General features: G+C 41.1%; 1 protein-coding gene across 5 annotated transcripts in view; it reads right to left on the reverse strand.

The window, feature by feature from the left end:
• The window catches only part of CCDC25 (coiled-coil domain containing 25), a 50,563-nt gene that overhangs the window by 29,448 nt on the left and 3,913 nt on the right, over window positions 1-17,202 (reverse strand). For 4 of the 5 annotated variants that reach the window (XM_016185611.2, XM_060184883.1, XM_016185612.2 and 1 more), the window contains one exon: window positions 7,771-7,810. The exons of the other annotated variant lie outside the window; for it this stretch is intronic. In XM_016185611.2, the coding sequence (XP_016041097.1) occupies window positions 7,771-7,810 (40 nt within the window). The remainder of the gene's footprint in view (window positions 1-7,770; window positions 7,811-17,202) is intronic. 5 annotated transcript variants of the gene reach the window in all.

Below are 17,202 nucleotides of genomic sequence, written 5' to 3' on the forward strand. Positions count from 1 at the left end.
CTCTCACTCCTTCTCTTTCTTCTTCTTCTCTCTCTCTCTTTTTTTTTTTGTCTCCAGGGTTATTGCTGGGGCTTGGTGCCTGAACTATGAATCCACTGCTCCTGAAGCTATTTTTTTTCCTTTTGTTGCTCTTGTTGCTTATTGTTGTTATTGTTATTGCTGTCATTGTTGCTGAATAGGATAGAGGGAAATCGAGAAATGAGGGGAAAACAGAGAAGGGGAGAGAAAGACACCTACAGACCTGCTTCATCGCTTGTGAAATGACTCCCCTGCAGGTGGGGATCTGGGAGCTTGAACTGGGATCCTTACACCAGTTCCTTGTGCTTCGCGTCTCATGCACTTAACCCACTGTGCTACCACCCGGCCCCCTCTCCCTCTTTCTATCTGAAATAAAAACAGTGAAAAAAAAAAATCATCCTAGGAGTAGTGAAAGTGCACATGCTTAAGGCCCTAGTACTGCAAGAAAACAAAACAAAACCCAAACCTCTCAAAATGTTTACTTAAAGGTTAAATTGTCCACTGGTTCCCTAGTCCTGCTTTCTTACTCTCTTACCGTTTAATCAGTTACCCTTTATTGAACGTTCCATGAATGAGTATATATAGACCTAAGGTTCAGAGTCCCAGAAGTTGTGTAGTTTAAGTCCTTAAAATGCAGTCTATGAAAATACTACTCAATAGCAAGTTTGGAGACAACAAATGTTCTCTATTTCTACTTCCCACTGTACAAAGATGAATTTGGTTCTACTCCTACTTAATCCTCAAGAAATTTTTTACTGAAAGGTAACCTTGGGTGGCTTTCTGTTAGAAACTCAGATGTTGACATTTACAGCAGTAGGGTGGCAAAGTCTATATCGGAAATGAACACCACTAGAGAAAGATAGAAATAGGCTGGGGGTATGGACTGACCTGCCAAGGTCCTTGTCCAGTAGAGAAGCAATTAAGCAATTACAGAAGCCAGAATTCCCTCCTTCTGCACCGCTAAAATAATCTGGTCCATAGCCTGAGAGAGGGAGAATTGTTAAGGGAAGATAACCAGAGGACTCTGAAATCCAACTCCATCAAGACTCAGAGATAAAAGAGGAAAAAAAGGAAGGACATTTGGAAGTAGCAATAGGCATAGGTGTGACTTAGAAAGGAAGAGAAGGCAAGACCATAGGAAAAAATGGGCAACTATACATAGAAATAATAGTCATGCTTCATAAGTGGTGAAGCAGGTCTGCAGGTGTCTATCTTTCTCTCCCTGTCTTCCCCTCCTCTCTCCATTTCTCTCTGTTCTATCCAACAACGATGGCATCAATAACAACAACAATGGCAACAAAAGGGAATATTAAAAAAAAAAATTGCCAACCCGTATCTGTGACCTTGGGAGAGCCATTGCAGTTTCCAATGGAGGGAAAGGGGATATATAACTCTGGTGGTGTGAATAGCATGAAATTGCATCCCTGTTCTTTTGTAATTTTGTAAATGAAAAAAAGAAAAAAAGAGATAGTGGTGGGTAGCATAATGGTTATGCAAAGGGACTCTCATGCCTGAGGCTTCAAAGTCCCAGGTTCAATGCCCCACACCACCAAACCAGAGCTGAGCAGTGCCTTGGTTAAAAAAAAAAAAAAAAAGAGGAGGAGGAAAGAAAAGAAGTGAAGTAGGCTGGAAAATCTAGGAAATACTAGGCTGACCTGGAATGTAGATTAGCTAAATCCATTCTTAGCATGCCCAGTGTTCCCAGGACTGGCAGTTTACAAACTATTTTATTTTAATTTTTTAATTTTTTATTTTAAGGTTTATTTTTACTTATTAATGAAAGAATCAAAGTATCACTGTGGCACATGGGATGCCAGAGACTCAATCTGGGACTTGCGCTTTATTTACAATGCCACCTTCTCAAATGAGTCTCGAATTAAGGGCTGTGTCACCTTGTATTTTGTCTCAGCTTCTAAAAGTTAGTCAACTGGACAGGGGAGCTATCACAGATGTAGTGCACCACACTTCATGTCAGAGGCTTCAGAGGCTGCAGACTCAATCCCCAGCACTACTATATGCCAGAGTTAAGCAGTGTTCTGATTAGTTTCGTAAAAGGAAAAAAAAAAAAACACTTCAAAAGTAATAAGGAGCTAGGTACATCTTGTAAAGAGCTTATGTTATAATGTGCAAGGCCCCACATTCAAGTCCTGGCCCCCACCTGCAGGGGGCAAGCTCCATAAGTAGTGAAGCAGTGCTGCAGGTGTCTCTCTCTATCTCCACCTTCCCTATCTCTATCCAAAATAAATACGATGAAAATAAATCACTTCTGACAATAGTCATTAACCATGACATTATTTAAGAGTGTTAAAATGTGTGGTCCGGGAGATGGCGCAGTGGATAAAGCACTGGATTCTCAAGTATGAGGTTCTGAGTTCGATCCCCAGCAGCACATGTACCAGAGTGATGTCTGGTTCTTTCTCTCCTCTCTCAGGAATAAATAAATTAAAAAAAAAAAAAAAGAGTGTTAAATGGGTATAGACATAAACTTGGTAAGCCACATACTAGGAGATAGCTACATTAATGAAATGAAACACTTCCATCATATACATGGAACACGGGTTATAAATGGGAAATTTTGTCTTGCACTTTTTTTAAAAAAGTCAGTTAAAAGGCTGTGGTAAGCTGTGTGGGAGGTGGTGCACTGACTAAAGGCTAAGGTCCTAAGCCTGATCCCCAGTGTTGCATGTGCCAGGATGATGCTCTGGTTCTCTGTCTTTGGTTCATAAATGGACAAGTCTTAAATGAAAAGGAAAAAAAAAAAAGATATGGTAAACTGAATACCCCGGTGTGGCATTTATGCCTCTACCTGACACAAAGTAAAAGATTTAGCAAGTAACTATACTCTTGGTGTAGTCATCTAGTCTTCTGGATGGGATCAAATGACATAACTGATTTGAGGGTGAAGGGTATTCAAAGTGGAGAAAAGCAGAACCGAGTTATTGTGAGAAAAACCTTATGGAGACCAATTCCAGGCAGGCAAAGAGTTAACTAGGAAGCCAACAAGTATTTATTAAATAACTACTAGGTGCCGGGTCTAGCAACCACTACTTGGGAGACAGCAGTAAACAAACAGAGCTGTCTTCCTAGACTTACAGTCTAGGGCCCTAGGAAGGCAGGCAGAACCTCATCCAGTGCCACCAGCAGTGTCCACTACCTACCAGAGGTGGAGTACTAAGCAGTGTCTGCCTTGATGATATGTGAGTTCAGAAGATAGGTTGCTTTGCTCAGACTGGGGCAGAAACAGAAGTCTTCAAAATCTCTGAGGTTTCTCAGGTCTCTTCACTCTCGGAGTGTAGACTTCAGAGGGTAGACAGAATTTTTTTTTTCCCTTCATGAATCAACCTTTTAATGGGAAGACTTGAGTAAGAGGAGGTAGCCTTCAGTGAGGCCCTGCAGAGTGTCTGGGTTTGTGAGCAGAGCCGCAGGTAGGGGCACTGTAAGTTACTCTCTGCAGCATTCATTCCACTAAAGGCTCAAGCTATACTCTCCTGAAAATGGCAGATATAGCCCTATCATTATAGGAAATAAAACAAACAACTGGGCCCACAACTTGAAGAGAGCTATAGCCGGAGGGAAGAAAGAGGTGTAAGGTTCAAGCATAGTCACTGAGGGAAAGAGAAGCCGTGGATGCTGGAGACAGCTTATCCATGCCTCGCTATGAATGTAGCCCAGGTTCAAGAACTGCCACTTGTAGGACTGCTATGGCACCAGGGGCACTCTGGTACTGTGGAAATCTCTCAGTCTATCTGAATGGGGTTAGGGGAGGTCACACTAAGGGTGGGGAGAGATACGATAATGGTTATGCAAAGAGACTTTCCTGTACCACCCAGCATAAGCAAGAGCTAAGCAATGCTCTGGTAAAAAAAAAAAAAAAAAAAAAAAATCACCCTAATAGTGAAATCATACATTTAAGGCTCAGGATCCATAAACTTATCAATTAACTAATCAATTTTGAAAGCTGTGTATTTAGTGCGGAGAAGGGTGGACAGCAACCATCAGAGCAGACTCCATTTTTCCTAGCCTTAGTTTAACTGCTTGAAAAATGGGCATAATACTAATATGTATTTTGCAGGTATGGGTTGAAATTAAATGGAGTTCAGACCCGTGCTAGTATCTGGCAGACACAGTGCTCAGGACATGTTCACTGTGACTCTGATCAAAGCAGACAGAATCCATGTACTTGTCTTCAGGAGTAGTATTTTCTTAGGATTTCTTCCAGCGGTGTTTTCATACCTGCATGATTCCATAGCTCCTATTAGTTGGGGTGTCTCTCTCAGACAGAGATGAGAGACAAAGAGAAGAGGGACACCACCTACCATACATAGCACTGTCCCACCTCTCATAAAGATTTCCCTTTGCTGGGTAAGGGTAGATAGCATAATGGCTATGCAAAGAGGCTCTCTTGCTTGAGGCTCCAGAGTCCCAGGTTCAATCCCCCGTACCACCATAAACCAAAGCTGAGCAATGCTTTGGTAAAAAAAAAAAAAAAAAGATTTCCCTTTGTCTGGTGTTCCCATGTGGTGGTTAGGGGCTTGAATCTAGGTTCATCATAACAATACAACCCCCACTAGGTCCTCTGTCAATATTTTCCAGGACCTGTACTCTCTCCCCCACCACACCCCAGAGACTTCACACATGGCAAATTGTGAAAATTTGATAGAGTATCAAATGAACGACCTCACAGGCCCCTATTTATGAGATAGATATACAGCTTGAGAAAGCTGGGGAGACAGAATGATGATTATACTAAATACTTTCATGCCTGAGGTCCTGAGGTCCCTGATTCAACCTCCAGCACGACCATAAACCAAAGCTGAACAGTGCTCTGGGGTCTCGGGGTCTCTCTCTCTCTCTCTCTCTCTTTCTCTCTCTTCCCCCCACCCCTTTTCTCATTAAAACAGATTACAAAATATATGTACATGTGAAGGGAGGAAGTAAGGAAAGAAGGAACAGAGAGAGATCAGAGTACTGTTAAGTACTGATATATGAGGAGCTCAGCAAACTTGGGACCTCAGACATACAAGTCCTGTACTCTACTACTGACCTATTTTACTAGTCCTGATGATGACCTTTGTTACAAGGGGTTGTGAGGTGTTGAGAAGACCATATTCTGTTCTGTAGGTAGAATGAGGTTACAAAGAAATATCTTAAGGATCAGAGTACCTAGAATTGCCAAAACAATCTTGAGAAAAAAAGAACAGAACCGGAGGCATCACACTCCCAGATCTCAAACTGTATTATAGGGCCACTGTCATCAAAACTGCTTGGTACTGGAACATGAACAGACACACTGACCAGTGGAATAGAATTGAGAGCCCAGAAATGAGGCCCCACACCTATGGACATCTAATCTTTGACAAAGGGGCCCAGACTATTACATGGGGAAAGCAGAGTCTCTTCAACAAATGGTGTTGGAAACAATGGGTTGAAACATGCAGAAGAATGAAACTGAATCACTGTATTTCACCAAATACAAAAGTAAATTCCAAGCGGATCAAAGACTTGGATGTTAGACCAGAAACTATCAGATACTTAGAGGAAAATATTGGCAGAACTTTTTTCCGCATAAATTTTAAAGACATTTTCAATGAAACGAATCCAATTACAAGGAAGACTAAGGCAAGTATAAACCTATGGGACTACATCAAATTAAAAAGCTTCTTCACAGCAAAAGAAACTACTACCCAAACCAAAAGACCCCTCACAGAATGGGAGAAGATCTTTACATGCCATACATCAGATAAGAGTTTAATAACCAATATATATAAAGAGTTTGCCAGACTCAACAACAAGACAACAAATAACCCCATCCAAAAATGGGGGGAGGACTTGGACAGAATATTCACCACAGAAGAGATCCAAAAGGCCGAGAAACACATGAAAAAATCCTCCAAGTCTCTGGTTGTCAGAGAAATGCAAATCAAGACAACAATGAGATATCACTTCACTCCTGTAAGAATGTCATACATCAGAAAAGGTAACAACAGCAAATGCTGGAGAGGGTGTGGGGTCAAAGGAACCCTCCTGCACTGCTGGTGGGAATGTCAATTGGTCCAACCTCTGTGGAGAACAGTCTGGAGAAGTCTCAGAAGGCTAGAAATGGACCTACCCTATGACCCTGCAATTCCCCTCCTGGGGATATATCCTAAGGAACCCAACACATCCATCCAAAAAGATCTGTGTACACATATGTTCTTGGCAGCACAATTTGTAATAGCCAAAACCTGGAAGCAACCCAGGTGTCCAACAACAGATGAGTGGCTGAGCAAGTTGTGGTATATATACACAATGGAATACTACTCAGCTGTAAAAAATGGTGACTTCACCGTTTTCAGCCGATCTTGGATGGACCTTGAAAAAATCATGTTGAGTGAAATAAGTCAGAAACAGAAGGATGAATATGGGATGATCTCACTCTCAGGCCGAAGTTGAAAAACAAGATTAGAAAAGAAAACACAAGTCGAACCTGAAATGGAATTGGAGTATTACACCAAAGTAAAAGACTCTGGGGGAGAATACAGGTCCATGAAAAATGATGAATGAAATAGTGGGGGTTGTATTGTTAAATGGGAATCTGGGGAATGTTATGCATGTACAAACTATTGTATTTACTGTTGAATGTAAAGCATTAATTCCCCAATAAAGAAATAAATTATTTTTTAAAAAAAAAAGGATCAGAGTGAGGCAGGGAAGCTGGAGGTAGAAAAAGAAAAACTAAGTCTGAGTATCATAGGAGAGAAAAAGAAGCTAGTAAAGTCCTATTAGAATTTGAGTTTGAATGACAGAAAAATCCATGCCATTTCTAAGACACTGAATAACAGAAAAGAATTTAAGTAAAGGGTTTTTTTTTTGTTTGTTTCAGTATTTCTTTTACATTATGCAGCAAGTGTGATATTCTTAGAAGGAGACAAAGAAAGCATGTTATCGGGAGTCAGGCAGTAGTGCAGAGAGTTAAGCGCACGTGGCGCTAAGTGCAAGGACCGGCGTAAGGATCTCGGTTTGAGCCCTGGCTCCCCACCTGCAGAGGAGCCGCTTCACAAGTGGTGAAGCAGGTCTGCAGGTGTCTATCTTTCTCTCCCCCTCTCTGTCTTCCCCTCCTCTCTCCATTTCTCTCTGTCCTATTCTCTCTGTCCTATCCAACAACAACAACAACATCAATAACAACTACAATAACTATTACAACAATAAAAAACAAGGGCAACAAAAGGGAAAATAAGTAAATATAAAAAAAATTTCAAAAAAAAAAAAGCATGTTATCATTCTGTAAATTTTTGTAAACTATTTTATAAAAAAGCAGCAGGGGCTGGGTCAAGACAGAACTAAACACACAAGGGAGTTAAGATGTCAAAGGAAAATTAGCCAGTGGGTGCCCTTAAAGTTGGATTTGGTCAGATGTTCCAACTAGTCCATTTACATGTGCAAGTTTCGATCTGTTTTCTTCATTCATGTCTGAGAAGCCCAGTGATGTGAACTTGTAAGTGCAGTGGTTTTAGTAACTTACTCAGGGGAGACAAAGAGAAGTTTAAGGAAAGCCTATGCTCTTCAAGTCTTTTGCTCTCACTACTGAGATCCAGCCCAAGATAGTAATCTCAGTTTCCATAGTAATTATAAAAGAGAAGGTAGCTGACCTAATTGCCAGTGACCACTCATAAAAACATACACCATGAGTTCAAATTTTAAACAGAGAAATAAGGCTTAGTTGAAGAAAATAAATGGTAATTCACAGAAAGCAGAACCAAAATTACAACTCACCAAATATCTTCAGGCCAGCCATACTTTATTAGATCTTCATCTATAGTGAAATAGAAGATAACAAAGAACAGGTAAGAAAAACTGTCAGATGATACTATCTCAGAATTTACAGGAAACTGGAATGGAGAGAAATACTAATCCTTTCTACAGCTTTTTCTCTCCTTTAATGGAGAAGAAAGCAACTCAGAGACATTGATACTTGGAAATATAGAGAAAAATATTTTTAAATGTTTTTATTATCTTTATTTATTTATTGGATAGAGACAGCCAGAAATCTAGAGGAAGGGGGGTGACAGAGAGGGAGAGAGACACCTGCAGCACTGCTTCACCACCCACAAAGCTTTCCCCTGCAGGTGTCTTGAAGCCGGTTCCTTGCGCATTGTAACATGTGCACTCAACCAGGTGCGCCATCACCTGGCCCCCAATTAAAAAAAAAATTTTTATTATTATCTTTATTTATTGGATAGAGATAGCCAGAAATTGAGAAGGTAGGGGAGAGAGAGAGGGAGAGAGAGAGACACCAGCAACCCTGCTTTACCACTTGCAAAACTATCCCTCTGCAGGTGGGGACTGGGGACTTGAACCCAGATCCTTTAGCACTGTAACGTGTGCTCAACCAGGTGCACTACCACCCGGTCCCTCAATATATATATATATATTTTAACAACGAAACAATTTTAACCTTTATAAACTTTTTTTTTGCCTCCAGGGTTATTGCTGGGGCTTGGTGCCTATACTGCAAATCTACTGCTCCTGTGGCTTTTTTCTATTTTGATAGAACAAAGACAAAGAGAAATTGAGAGGGTAGGGGAAAATAGAGAGGGAGAAAGAAAGACACCTGCAGACCTGCTTCACCTCTTGTGAAGCAACCCTCCTGCAGGTGGGGGACAGGGGCTCGAACTAGGATTCTCACACTATATCTTTGTGCTTTTTATCATTATGTGCTTAACCTGGTGCGTAACCAACCAGCCTCTGACCTTTGTAATTTTTATAATACTTACAACCTAAAGTTTTGGTATTTTTTTTGGGGGGAGGGGATATTTCTATTTGAAGATAACTGACAAATCTGATAGCTGAGAAGCTAGATGCAGTTAGCCTTAGACAACTGACTCACTATTTTAACACTTGTTTAAATAGTTCTGATGAAACTTTAAAACCATGGACTCCATCTTATTTCTCAAAAAAGAAAGAAAAAGCTTTCAATATAACACTGTAAGAAAATATGGGACTGGGGGACCAGCTAAGGATCCTGGTTTGAGCCCCCGGCTCCCTACCTGCAGGGGAGTCACTTCACAGGCGGTGAAACAGGTCTGCAGGTGTCTAACTTTCTCTCCCCCTCTCTCCATTTCTCTCTGTCCTATCCAATAACAATGACATCAATAACAACAATAACTACAACAGTAAAAAAAAAAAAAAGAAGGGCAACAAAAGGGAAAATAAATTAATTAATTAAAAAAAAGAAAATATGGGACAAAACAAACACTAGAATACAAAAAAGTAAACAAAAGTCACCTAAAATTCTTTCAAATATAAAAGCTAATATAGAAGGAAGAAAGCTGTCCGAAGAGTAGGGCGGTAGCACAGCGGGTTAAGTGCAGGGACCGGTGTGAGAATCCCGGTTCCAGCCCCCGGCTCCCCACCTGCAGGAGGAGTCGTTTCACAAGTGGTGAAGCAGGTCTGCAGGTGTCTATCTTTCTCTCCCCTCTGTCTTCCCCTTCTCTCTCCATCTCTCTGTCCTATCCAACAATGATGACATCAATAACAACAATCATAACTACAACAATAAAACAACAAGGGCAACAAAAGGGAATAAAAAATATTTAAAAAAAAAAAAAAGAAGGAAGAAAGCTGGGTAAAACAGCAGAGCAGTTTACACAACAAACTCTCATGCCAGTGGCTCCAGCCTCAGGTTCAATCCTAGCACCATCATAGAAAACAGAGCTGAGCAGTCTTCTGGAAAATAAGTCAATACATACATATTTTTAATTTTTTTTGTAATATATATTGGATAGAGACAGAGAAGTGAAGAAGGGCTGCAGTTGTCTCTCCCTTCTCACTCCATTCTCAATTTCTGTTCTATCAAGAAAAATAATAATAAAATAAAGTATGGGGAGCCGGGTGGTAGCACAGCAGGCTAAGCACATATGGCACCAAGCACAAGGACCAGTGTAAGGATCCTGGTTCAAGTTCCCGGCTCCTCACCTGCAGGGGAGTCACTTCACAGGCAGTGAAGCAGGTCTGCTGCAGGAGTCTATCTTTCCCTCTCTCTGTCTTCCCCTCCTCTCTCCATTTCTCCCTGTCCTATCCAACAATGACAGCAATAACAACAATAACAATAAACAACAAGGGCAACAAAAGGGAAAAAAGAGCCTCCAGGAGCAGTGGATTTGCAGTACAGGCCACCAAATAAATAAATAAATAGATAGATGTATTTATTTATTTATTGCCCAGTGATAACCCTTTGGGCAATAAATAAATAAATAATCAGACATTATCCCAACAACTATACACCAAATGATTCATGTAGGATAATTTTAAATGCATCCAGCAGGGCCGGGTGGTGGCGCACCTGGGTGAGTGCACATATTACACAATGCACAAGGACCTAGGTTTGAGCCCCGGTTCCCCACCTGCAGAGGGAAAGCTTTGAGTAATGAAGCAGGGCTGCAGGTGTCTCTCTCTCTCTCCCCTCTCCTCTCAATTTCTGGCTTTCTCTACCTAATAAATAAATAAAGATAATAAAATTTAATATTTTTAAATATATATTTATTATTAGAGACAGAGATGAATTGAGAGGGGAGCAGGAGGGAGAGAGGGAGAGAGACAGAGACACCTGCAACTCTACTTCACCATTTGTGAAGCTTTCCCCTGCAGGTGGAGACCTGGGGTTTGAACCTGGGTCCTTGCACGCTGTAATGTGAGTCCTTAACCAAGTTCGCCACCACCTGGCCCCAATTATAAAATGTATTAAAAAAAAAAAAATGTACCCAGGAAAAGGCCATCTAAAGAATCTGAATAGGGTAATAGGGTAATTATTTACCAGAAAAGTATATGGAAGATAAATTCTCGATGAGAAGATTCTTAGCAACTGCGAATACCAAGAATTTTCTGAAGCAAGAAGATAAGCAAACTGTTCATAGGAAATCAGAAAAACTTAAGGGAAATAGAAAAATATTCTTTGCTTAGGCAATGTTTGGTTTGTTAGTGACACCTACTGGCTAATAAGAACAGAGCTGAAAGTTTCTTGGTAAATTAAGATTTCACTTACGAATGTTCCATTAATGCTTAGTCTGAAGTCATTAAGTCCATTAGAAGTAAGTGTGATGGGGGGCTGGGGAGATAACATAATGGTTATGCAAAAAGCCTTTCATGCCTGAGGCACCAAAGGTCCCAAATTCAATCCCCAGCACCACCATAAGCCAGAATTTTTACCAGTGCTCTGGTAAAAGAAAAAAAAGTAAGTGTGACAGGAGCAGAGATAGCACAGAAGTTATGAAAACAACTTCTCTGCCTGAGGTCTCTAGGTTCCTGGTTCTATTCCCAAGATTATTATAAGGCACAGTTTAGCAGTGCCCTGCTTAAAAATAATAATAAAATAAAAATAATTTAAAAGAAATGTGTGATGGGGGTGCACCTGGTTGAGCACACCATTTATAATGCACAAGGATGTGAGTTCAAGTCCCTGGTCCCCACCTGGAGGGGGAAAGCTGTGCTGTAGGTGTCTCTCTTTCTCCTTCCCCATCACCCCCTTCCCTCTAAATTTCTGGTTGTCTCTATCCAATAAATAAATAAAGATAATTTTAAAAAAAATTTTGGGGAGTTGGGTGGTAGTGCAGCAGGTTAAGTGCATAGAAGCGCAAGGACCAGCATAAGGATCCCAGTTCAAACCCCTGGCTTCCCACCTGCACGGGGAGTTACTTCACAGTTGGTGAAGCAGGTCTGCAGGTTTCTATCTTTCTTTCCCCTTCTCTGTCTTCCCCTCCTCTCTCCATTTCTCTCTGTCCTAACAACGATGACATCAACAACAACAATAATAACTACAACAATAAAAAAACAAGGGCAACAAAAGGGAAAATAATATAAAAATAAATATATATATATTAAAGTATGATGTGCTAGGATCACTGAAGACAGGATGTTTTACAACTCTTTGTTTACAAAGCAAGCTCAGAATTAGATACCTTCAAACAACTTCAACAGTCCCAAGGGAAAAATATTCTATACACAGAACATTTTCCTACTTGTCTTTTGTCAGCAAGCCACTACTCTCAAGTGTTCAAGGTAAAGTTGAAGTGTATACTGTAGACATAAAATCTATATCGAGATTTAAATTAGTAGAGTTTATACAATAGATATCTTTAAATTTATCTTTATTTTATTAGATGGGGACAGAGAGAAACTGCAAGGGAGAGACAGAGTGGGAGGGAGGGAGGGAGTGAGGGACACCGGAAGCACTCCTCCTACACTTGTTATGAAACTCCCTTCCTACAGGTGGGGACCAAGGACTTGAACCCAGGTCCTTGGGGCACTGTAACATGTGTGCTCAACTGGGTGTGCTACTGCCTGGCTTCTAAAGTGGACAATTAAAGCATTCTACTATCTAACCCATACTAACTCACTCCTCTATTCTGTCCTTCTACTCGTAAGGACTCTCTGCTCCTTCTACTTCACATTGCACTTTATTAAGAATCACTTTATTTCACCCATGCTTTGCTTTCAGACTTTTTTTTTTTTTTTTCAGTCTCTCATATAAGAGATTCATGCTTGCTTCTGTGTGGGTGTCCATGGGGAAACTGTGAAAGCAGATTAACAATTGCTCCATGGATAACTCACAGAGACTGCCATCTGGCCTGACACAAACAAACCTCAGAAAACAGGAAAATATAAGAGAAAGGAAAGGGACAAGGTGGGTATGTAACTCGATATATCAAGCTCTTCCTTTTAAGAAATATATATGGGCTGGGGCTCTATTCGAGACTTCTGAGACTCCCAAACAGACATGATGGGCCTAGACCTCGAATAAATCCCTCTCTTCATTGTTACTGGTCATCTCTATCAGGAACAACAAAACAGACCCCTCTGTGGGCCCCCATAGGACCTTGCCCTCAACTTGGATCAACAACAGTAGAGAATGTTCCATCCTCCGAAGGGAGGCTGGACAACATACTCTATGCTACACCTGAGGAAGATGGGTTCTGAAATTGGGGCAGCTTGGAACGTTCCTACTTATGACCACAGAATGTGAGCTCAGATCTACAGGGATGCAGAGGTCATACAGGCTCCTAAGCTGAATATGGGCCCCAGATCATATCAAATCGATGGGGTGTACAGTCAATAATATTTATTCACCTTTCCCATATTTGGGAGCTACTGTCTTCCCTGACCCAGCTTTCTGGTCCTTTTTCCAGCCATGAAATCACCTCCACAGACAATAACTAGGATCCACCTGCATATTTCAGGCTCAGGGAGAAAATAAAAAAAAACTAGTATAGTCACAGGCCTTTTGGAATATAACTAAAATATGCCTACTAGCTATCTACAAAACGGAGACCACCCCCCAACTCTTCATCTGCACTACTCCAGCCTTTAGTCAACAACTTGTTTGGCTTTATATGTTAACTCTCTTTTCAGCCACCAGGTTCCAGATGCTATCATGATGCCAACCAGACTTCCCTCAACAGACAACCCCACCAATGTGTCCTGGAGCTCTGATTCCCCAGAACTCCACCCCACTAGGGAGAGAGAGAAGCAGGCTAGGAGTATGGATTGACCTGTCAACGCCCATGTTCAGCAGGGAAGCAATTACAGAAGCCAGATTCCACTTTCTGCATCTCACAATGACCCTGGGTCCATACTCCCAGAGGGTTAAAGAATTGGAAAGCTATCAGGGGAAGGGATGGGATACAGAGTTCTGGTGGTGGGAATTGTGTGGAGTTGTACCCTTTTATCCTATGGTTTTTGTCAGTGTTTCCTTTTTATAAATAAATAAATAAGTAAATAAAAGAAATCTATATGGGCTGGGGAGACAGCATAATGGTATACAAAAGATTTTTATGCCTTGGCTCTGAGGTCCCAGGTTCAATCCCCAGTGCCACCATAAGCCCAAGATGAGCAGTACTCTGGTCTCTCTCCATTTCTCTGCATCTCTCTGTGATTAAAAATAATGAAATAAAAATATATCTTTAACAAAATCTATACATAATTCCTCAGACTGCCAGAGCAAAACCTGTACATCTATACAAAACTACAAGGGCTGGGAAAATAGCACATGTTTATGCAAAACGCCTTTCATGAATGAGGCTCTGGTGTCCCAGATTCAACCCCCAGAACCAACATAAGCCAGAACTGAATACTGCTGTTAAATAATAATAAGAGGGCAGGAGATAGCTCATTTGGTAGTGTATGTGCCTTATCATGCACAAAACCCTAAGTTCCAGTCCTTGTACCATACAAGAAGACCATGGCACCAGGGGAAACTACATAAATAGAGGAGTGGTGATGTGATGTTCCTCCCCAACCCAGCCCTATCTGAAATAAAAATGGAAAAGAAAAAAAAGTCAGCAGGGGAGCATTGGAATAATGTATATGTGAGACTGCAGCACAGTATAAATAAATAAATAAATAAATAAATAAATAAATAAATAAAACACAAGGAAATAAAGAGCAGTCCGGGTTTAAGACTGGTTTGGAGGGAACTTCAGAGCTGTGGTCTTTTTCATTTTCTGTCTTTCTGTTTCCATCTGGGGAAAAAAAAAAAAGTCACCTTGGAGTAGTGAAGTCATTTTCTGATGACAAAGGAAAAAACAAAAAGTGGGGCTGGCAAAAAGTAAAAGCTGGGGCTGAGGGACCAGCCCAATGGTTATGCAAAGAGCCGTTCATATCTGAGGCACCAAAGGCACAAGGTTCAGTCCCCAGCACCACTATGTGCCAGAGCTGAGCAATGCTCTAGGAAAGAGGGGAGAGAGGGGGAAGAGAGAAACTGGGAGAAGAGTGTTTGCTTTACCATATGCCTGATCTAAGTTTGAGTTCAACCTACATTGTAAGGATAAAGTTTTTGTGCTGTGGTCTATCTGAAAAAAAGCAGAATAGAGAAGTGAAGTCCAGGTGGCAACTTCTATCTTCTCCCACCCCCCAAAAGACAAAAAACAAAAAAACAACTGATTCATATTTTGTGGCCTGGGAGATGGTGGATAAAGTGTTAGACTTGTAGACTTGAAGTCCTGAATTTGATCTCCAGTGTCACATGTGCCAGATTAATGTTCTGGTTCTGTCTCATTGACAAAATTTTAAAAAAGAAAGGTGGAGGAGAAAACAGCATAATGGATATGCAAAAAGAGTCTCATGCCTGAGGCTCTTAAATCTCATGGTCAATCTCCAGAACCACCGTAAGCCAAATGTGCCAGGAGCACAAGAAGGAATAAGCAGGAAAGAGGAAAGTCAAACAGGTTTGGGGATGCTTCAAAAAGGAGACGAAACTAGTACTGATGGGGGGGGGGGGGGGCAGGTGGTGCTGCACCTGGTTGAGCACATGTTACAGTGCCCAGGGACCCAGGTTCAAGCCCCTGGTTCCCACCTGCAGGGAGAAAGCTTTATGATTGGTGAAGCAGGAATGCAGGTGCCTCTGTTTCTCTTGCTCTCTAACTCCCCCTCCCTTTTCAATTTCTCTCTGAAAAAAAAGAAAAAAAAAGAGAGAGAAAAAAAACACTTATGGCAAATAATATGTTTGCTTTCTGTTTTTTGTCTTTTGCCTCCAGGGTTATTGCTGGGGCTCAGTGTCTGCACCATGAATCCACTGCTCCTGGAGGCCATTTTCTTCCCCTTTTTGTTGCAGCCTTATTGTGATCATTATTGTTGTTGATGTCGTTCGTTGTTGGATAGGACAGAGAGAAATGGAGAGAGGAGGGGAAGACAGAGAGGGGGAGAGAAAGATAAACATTTGCAGACCTGCTTCACCACCTGTGAAATGACTCCCCTACAGGTGGGGAGCCGGGGGCTCGAATTGGGATCCTTATGCTGGTCCTTGCACTTTGTGCTTTGCCACGTGCGCTTAACCCGCTGTTCTACCGCCCAACTCCCAGTTGCTTTCTGTTTTAATGTTGGGGCCTGGGTGATAGTGCAACCTGTAGACTCCCCACATCACCATGGACAGAGCCTTGGGTTCAAAAAAGCCTCCTGGTCTGGCAGGAGAAAAGCTTTATGAGCAGTGAAGCAGGACTTCAGGTATCTTCCTCCCTCTCAATTTCTATCTCTAAATAAATAGTTTTTAAAAACATTTCATTCTTGAGAGTGTCAATAAATTTTGAAAGAAAAAAAAAGTAACCCTACCTCTTCTGACTCAAAAGAGCTATTTCAGGGGGTAGATATCATAATTGTTATGTAAAGACTCTCATGCCTGTGGCTCCAGAGTCCCAGGTTCAGTGCCCCACACTACCATAAGCCAGAGTTGATTAGTGCTCTGGCTAATATATATATATATATATTTAATAATATATATAATATATTTTTAAATATATATTTTAATATATAAAATATATTTTTAATAATATATATATATATTTTCATGTTATATTGTTATTGCCAGGGCTTCACCGTTTTCTGATCAAGACAGAGAGAGAAAGAGACCAAAATTTCCTGTAGTATGGTGTGGGCCATACTTGAACCTGGGTTGTGCACATGGCAAGACACACTTCTTTTTCTTTCTTTTCTCTTGCCTCCAGTGTAATCGTTGGGGCTTAGTGCCAGCACTACCAATCCATCACTCCTGGAGGCCATTTTTTCCCTTCCTTTATAATTTTTTAAATCTAAAGACAGAACAGAGAGAAACAGAGAGGATAGAGTGGGAGGAGAGAGACTGACAGAGACACCTGCAGACTTGCTTCACTGCTCATGAAGCAAACCCCTATAGGTGAGAAGCAGGGGCTCAAACCCAGGTCCTTGCACTTGGGAATACGTGCGCTCAACAGGGTTAATACCACCCAGCCCACAGAAGACACTTTACAGGTGAGTCATTTTGCCAGCCCTACAGATTACTTTCATGTGATCTAAGTAAGCATAGGTTAGCTTCTCAATTGCATTACCCTAAATCAAATACAATATAACAAAACTCTTTGCAAAATAAAGTTTCTTTTTAAAAAAAATATATTTATTTATTTAAAATAAAGTTTCTTTTTAAAAAAAATATATTTATTTATTTATTCCCTTTTGTTGCCCTTGTTTTTATTGTTGTTGTTAGATAGGACAGAGAGAAATGGAGAGAGGAGAGGAAGACAGAGGGGGGGAGAGAAAGATAGACACCACCTGTGAAGTGACTCCCCTGCTGGTGGGGAGCTGGGGGCTTGAACCGGAATCCTTAGGTTGATCCTTGTGCTTGCACCACCTGTGCTTAACTTGCGCTACCGCCCAACTCCCTCAAAATAAAGTTTCTAACCAGCA

This window comes from Erinaceus europaeus, chromosome 2, assembly GCF_950295315.1.
Source record: "Erinaceus europaeus chromosome 2, mEriEur2.1, whole genome shotgun sequence".
Classification (NCBI taxonomy): Eukaryota; Metazoa; Chordata; class Mammalia; order Eulipotyphla; family Erinaceidae; genus Erinaceus; species Erinaceus europaeus.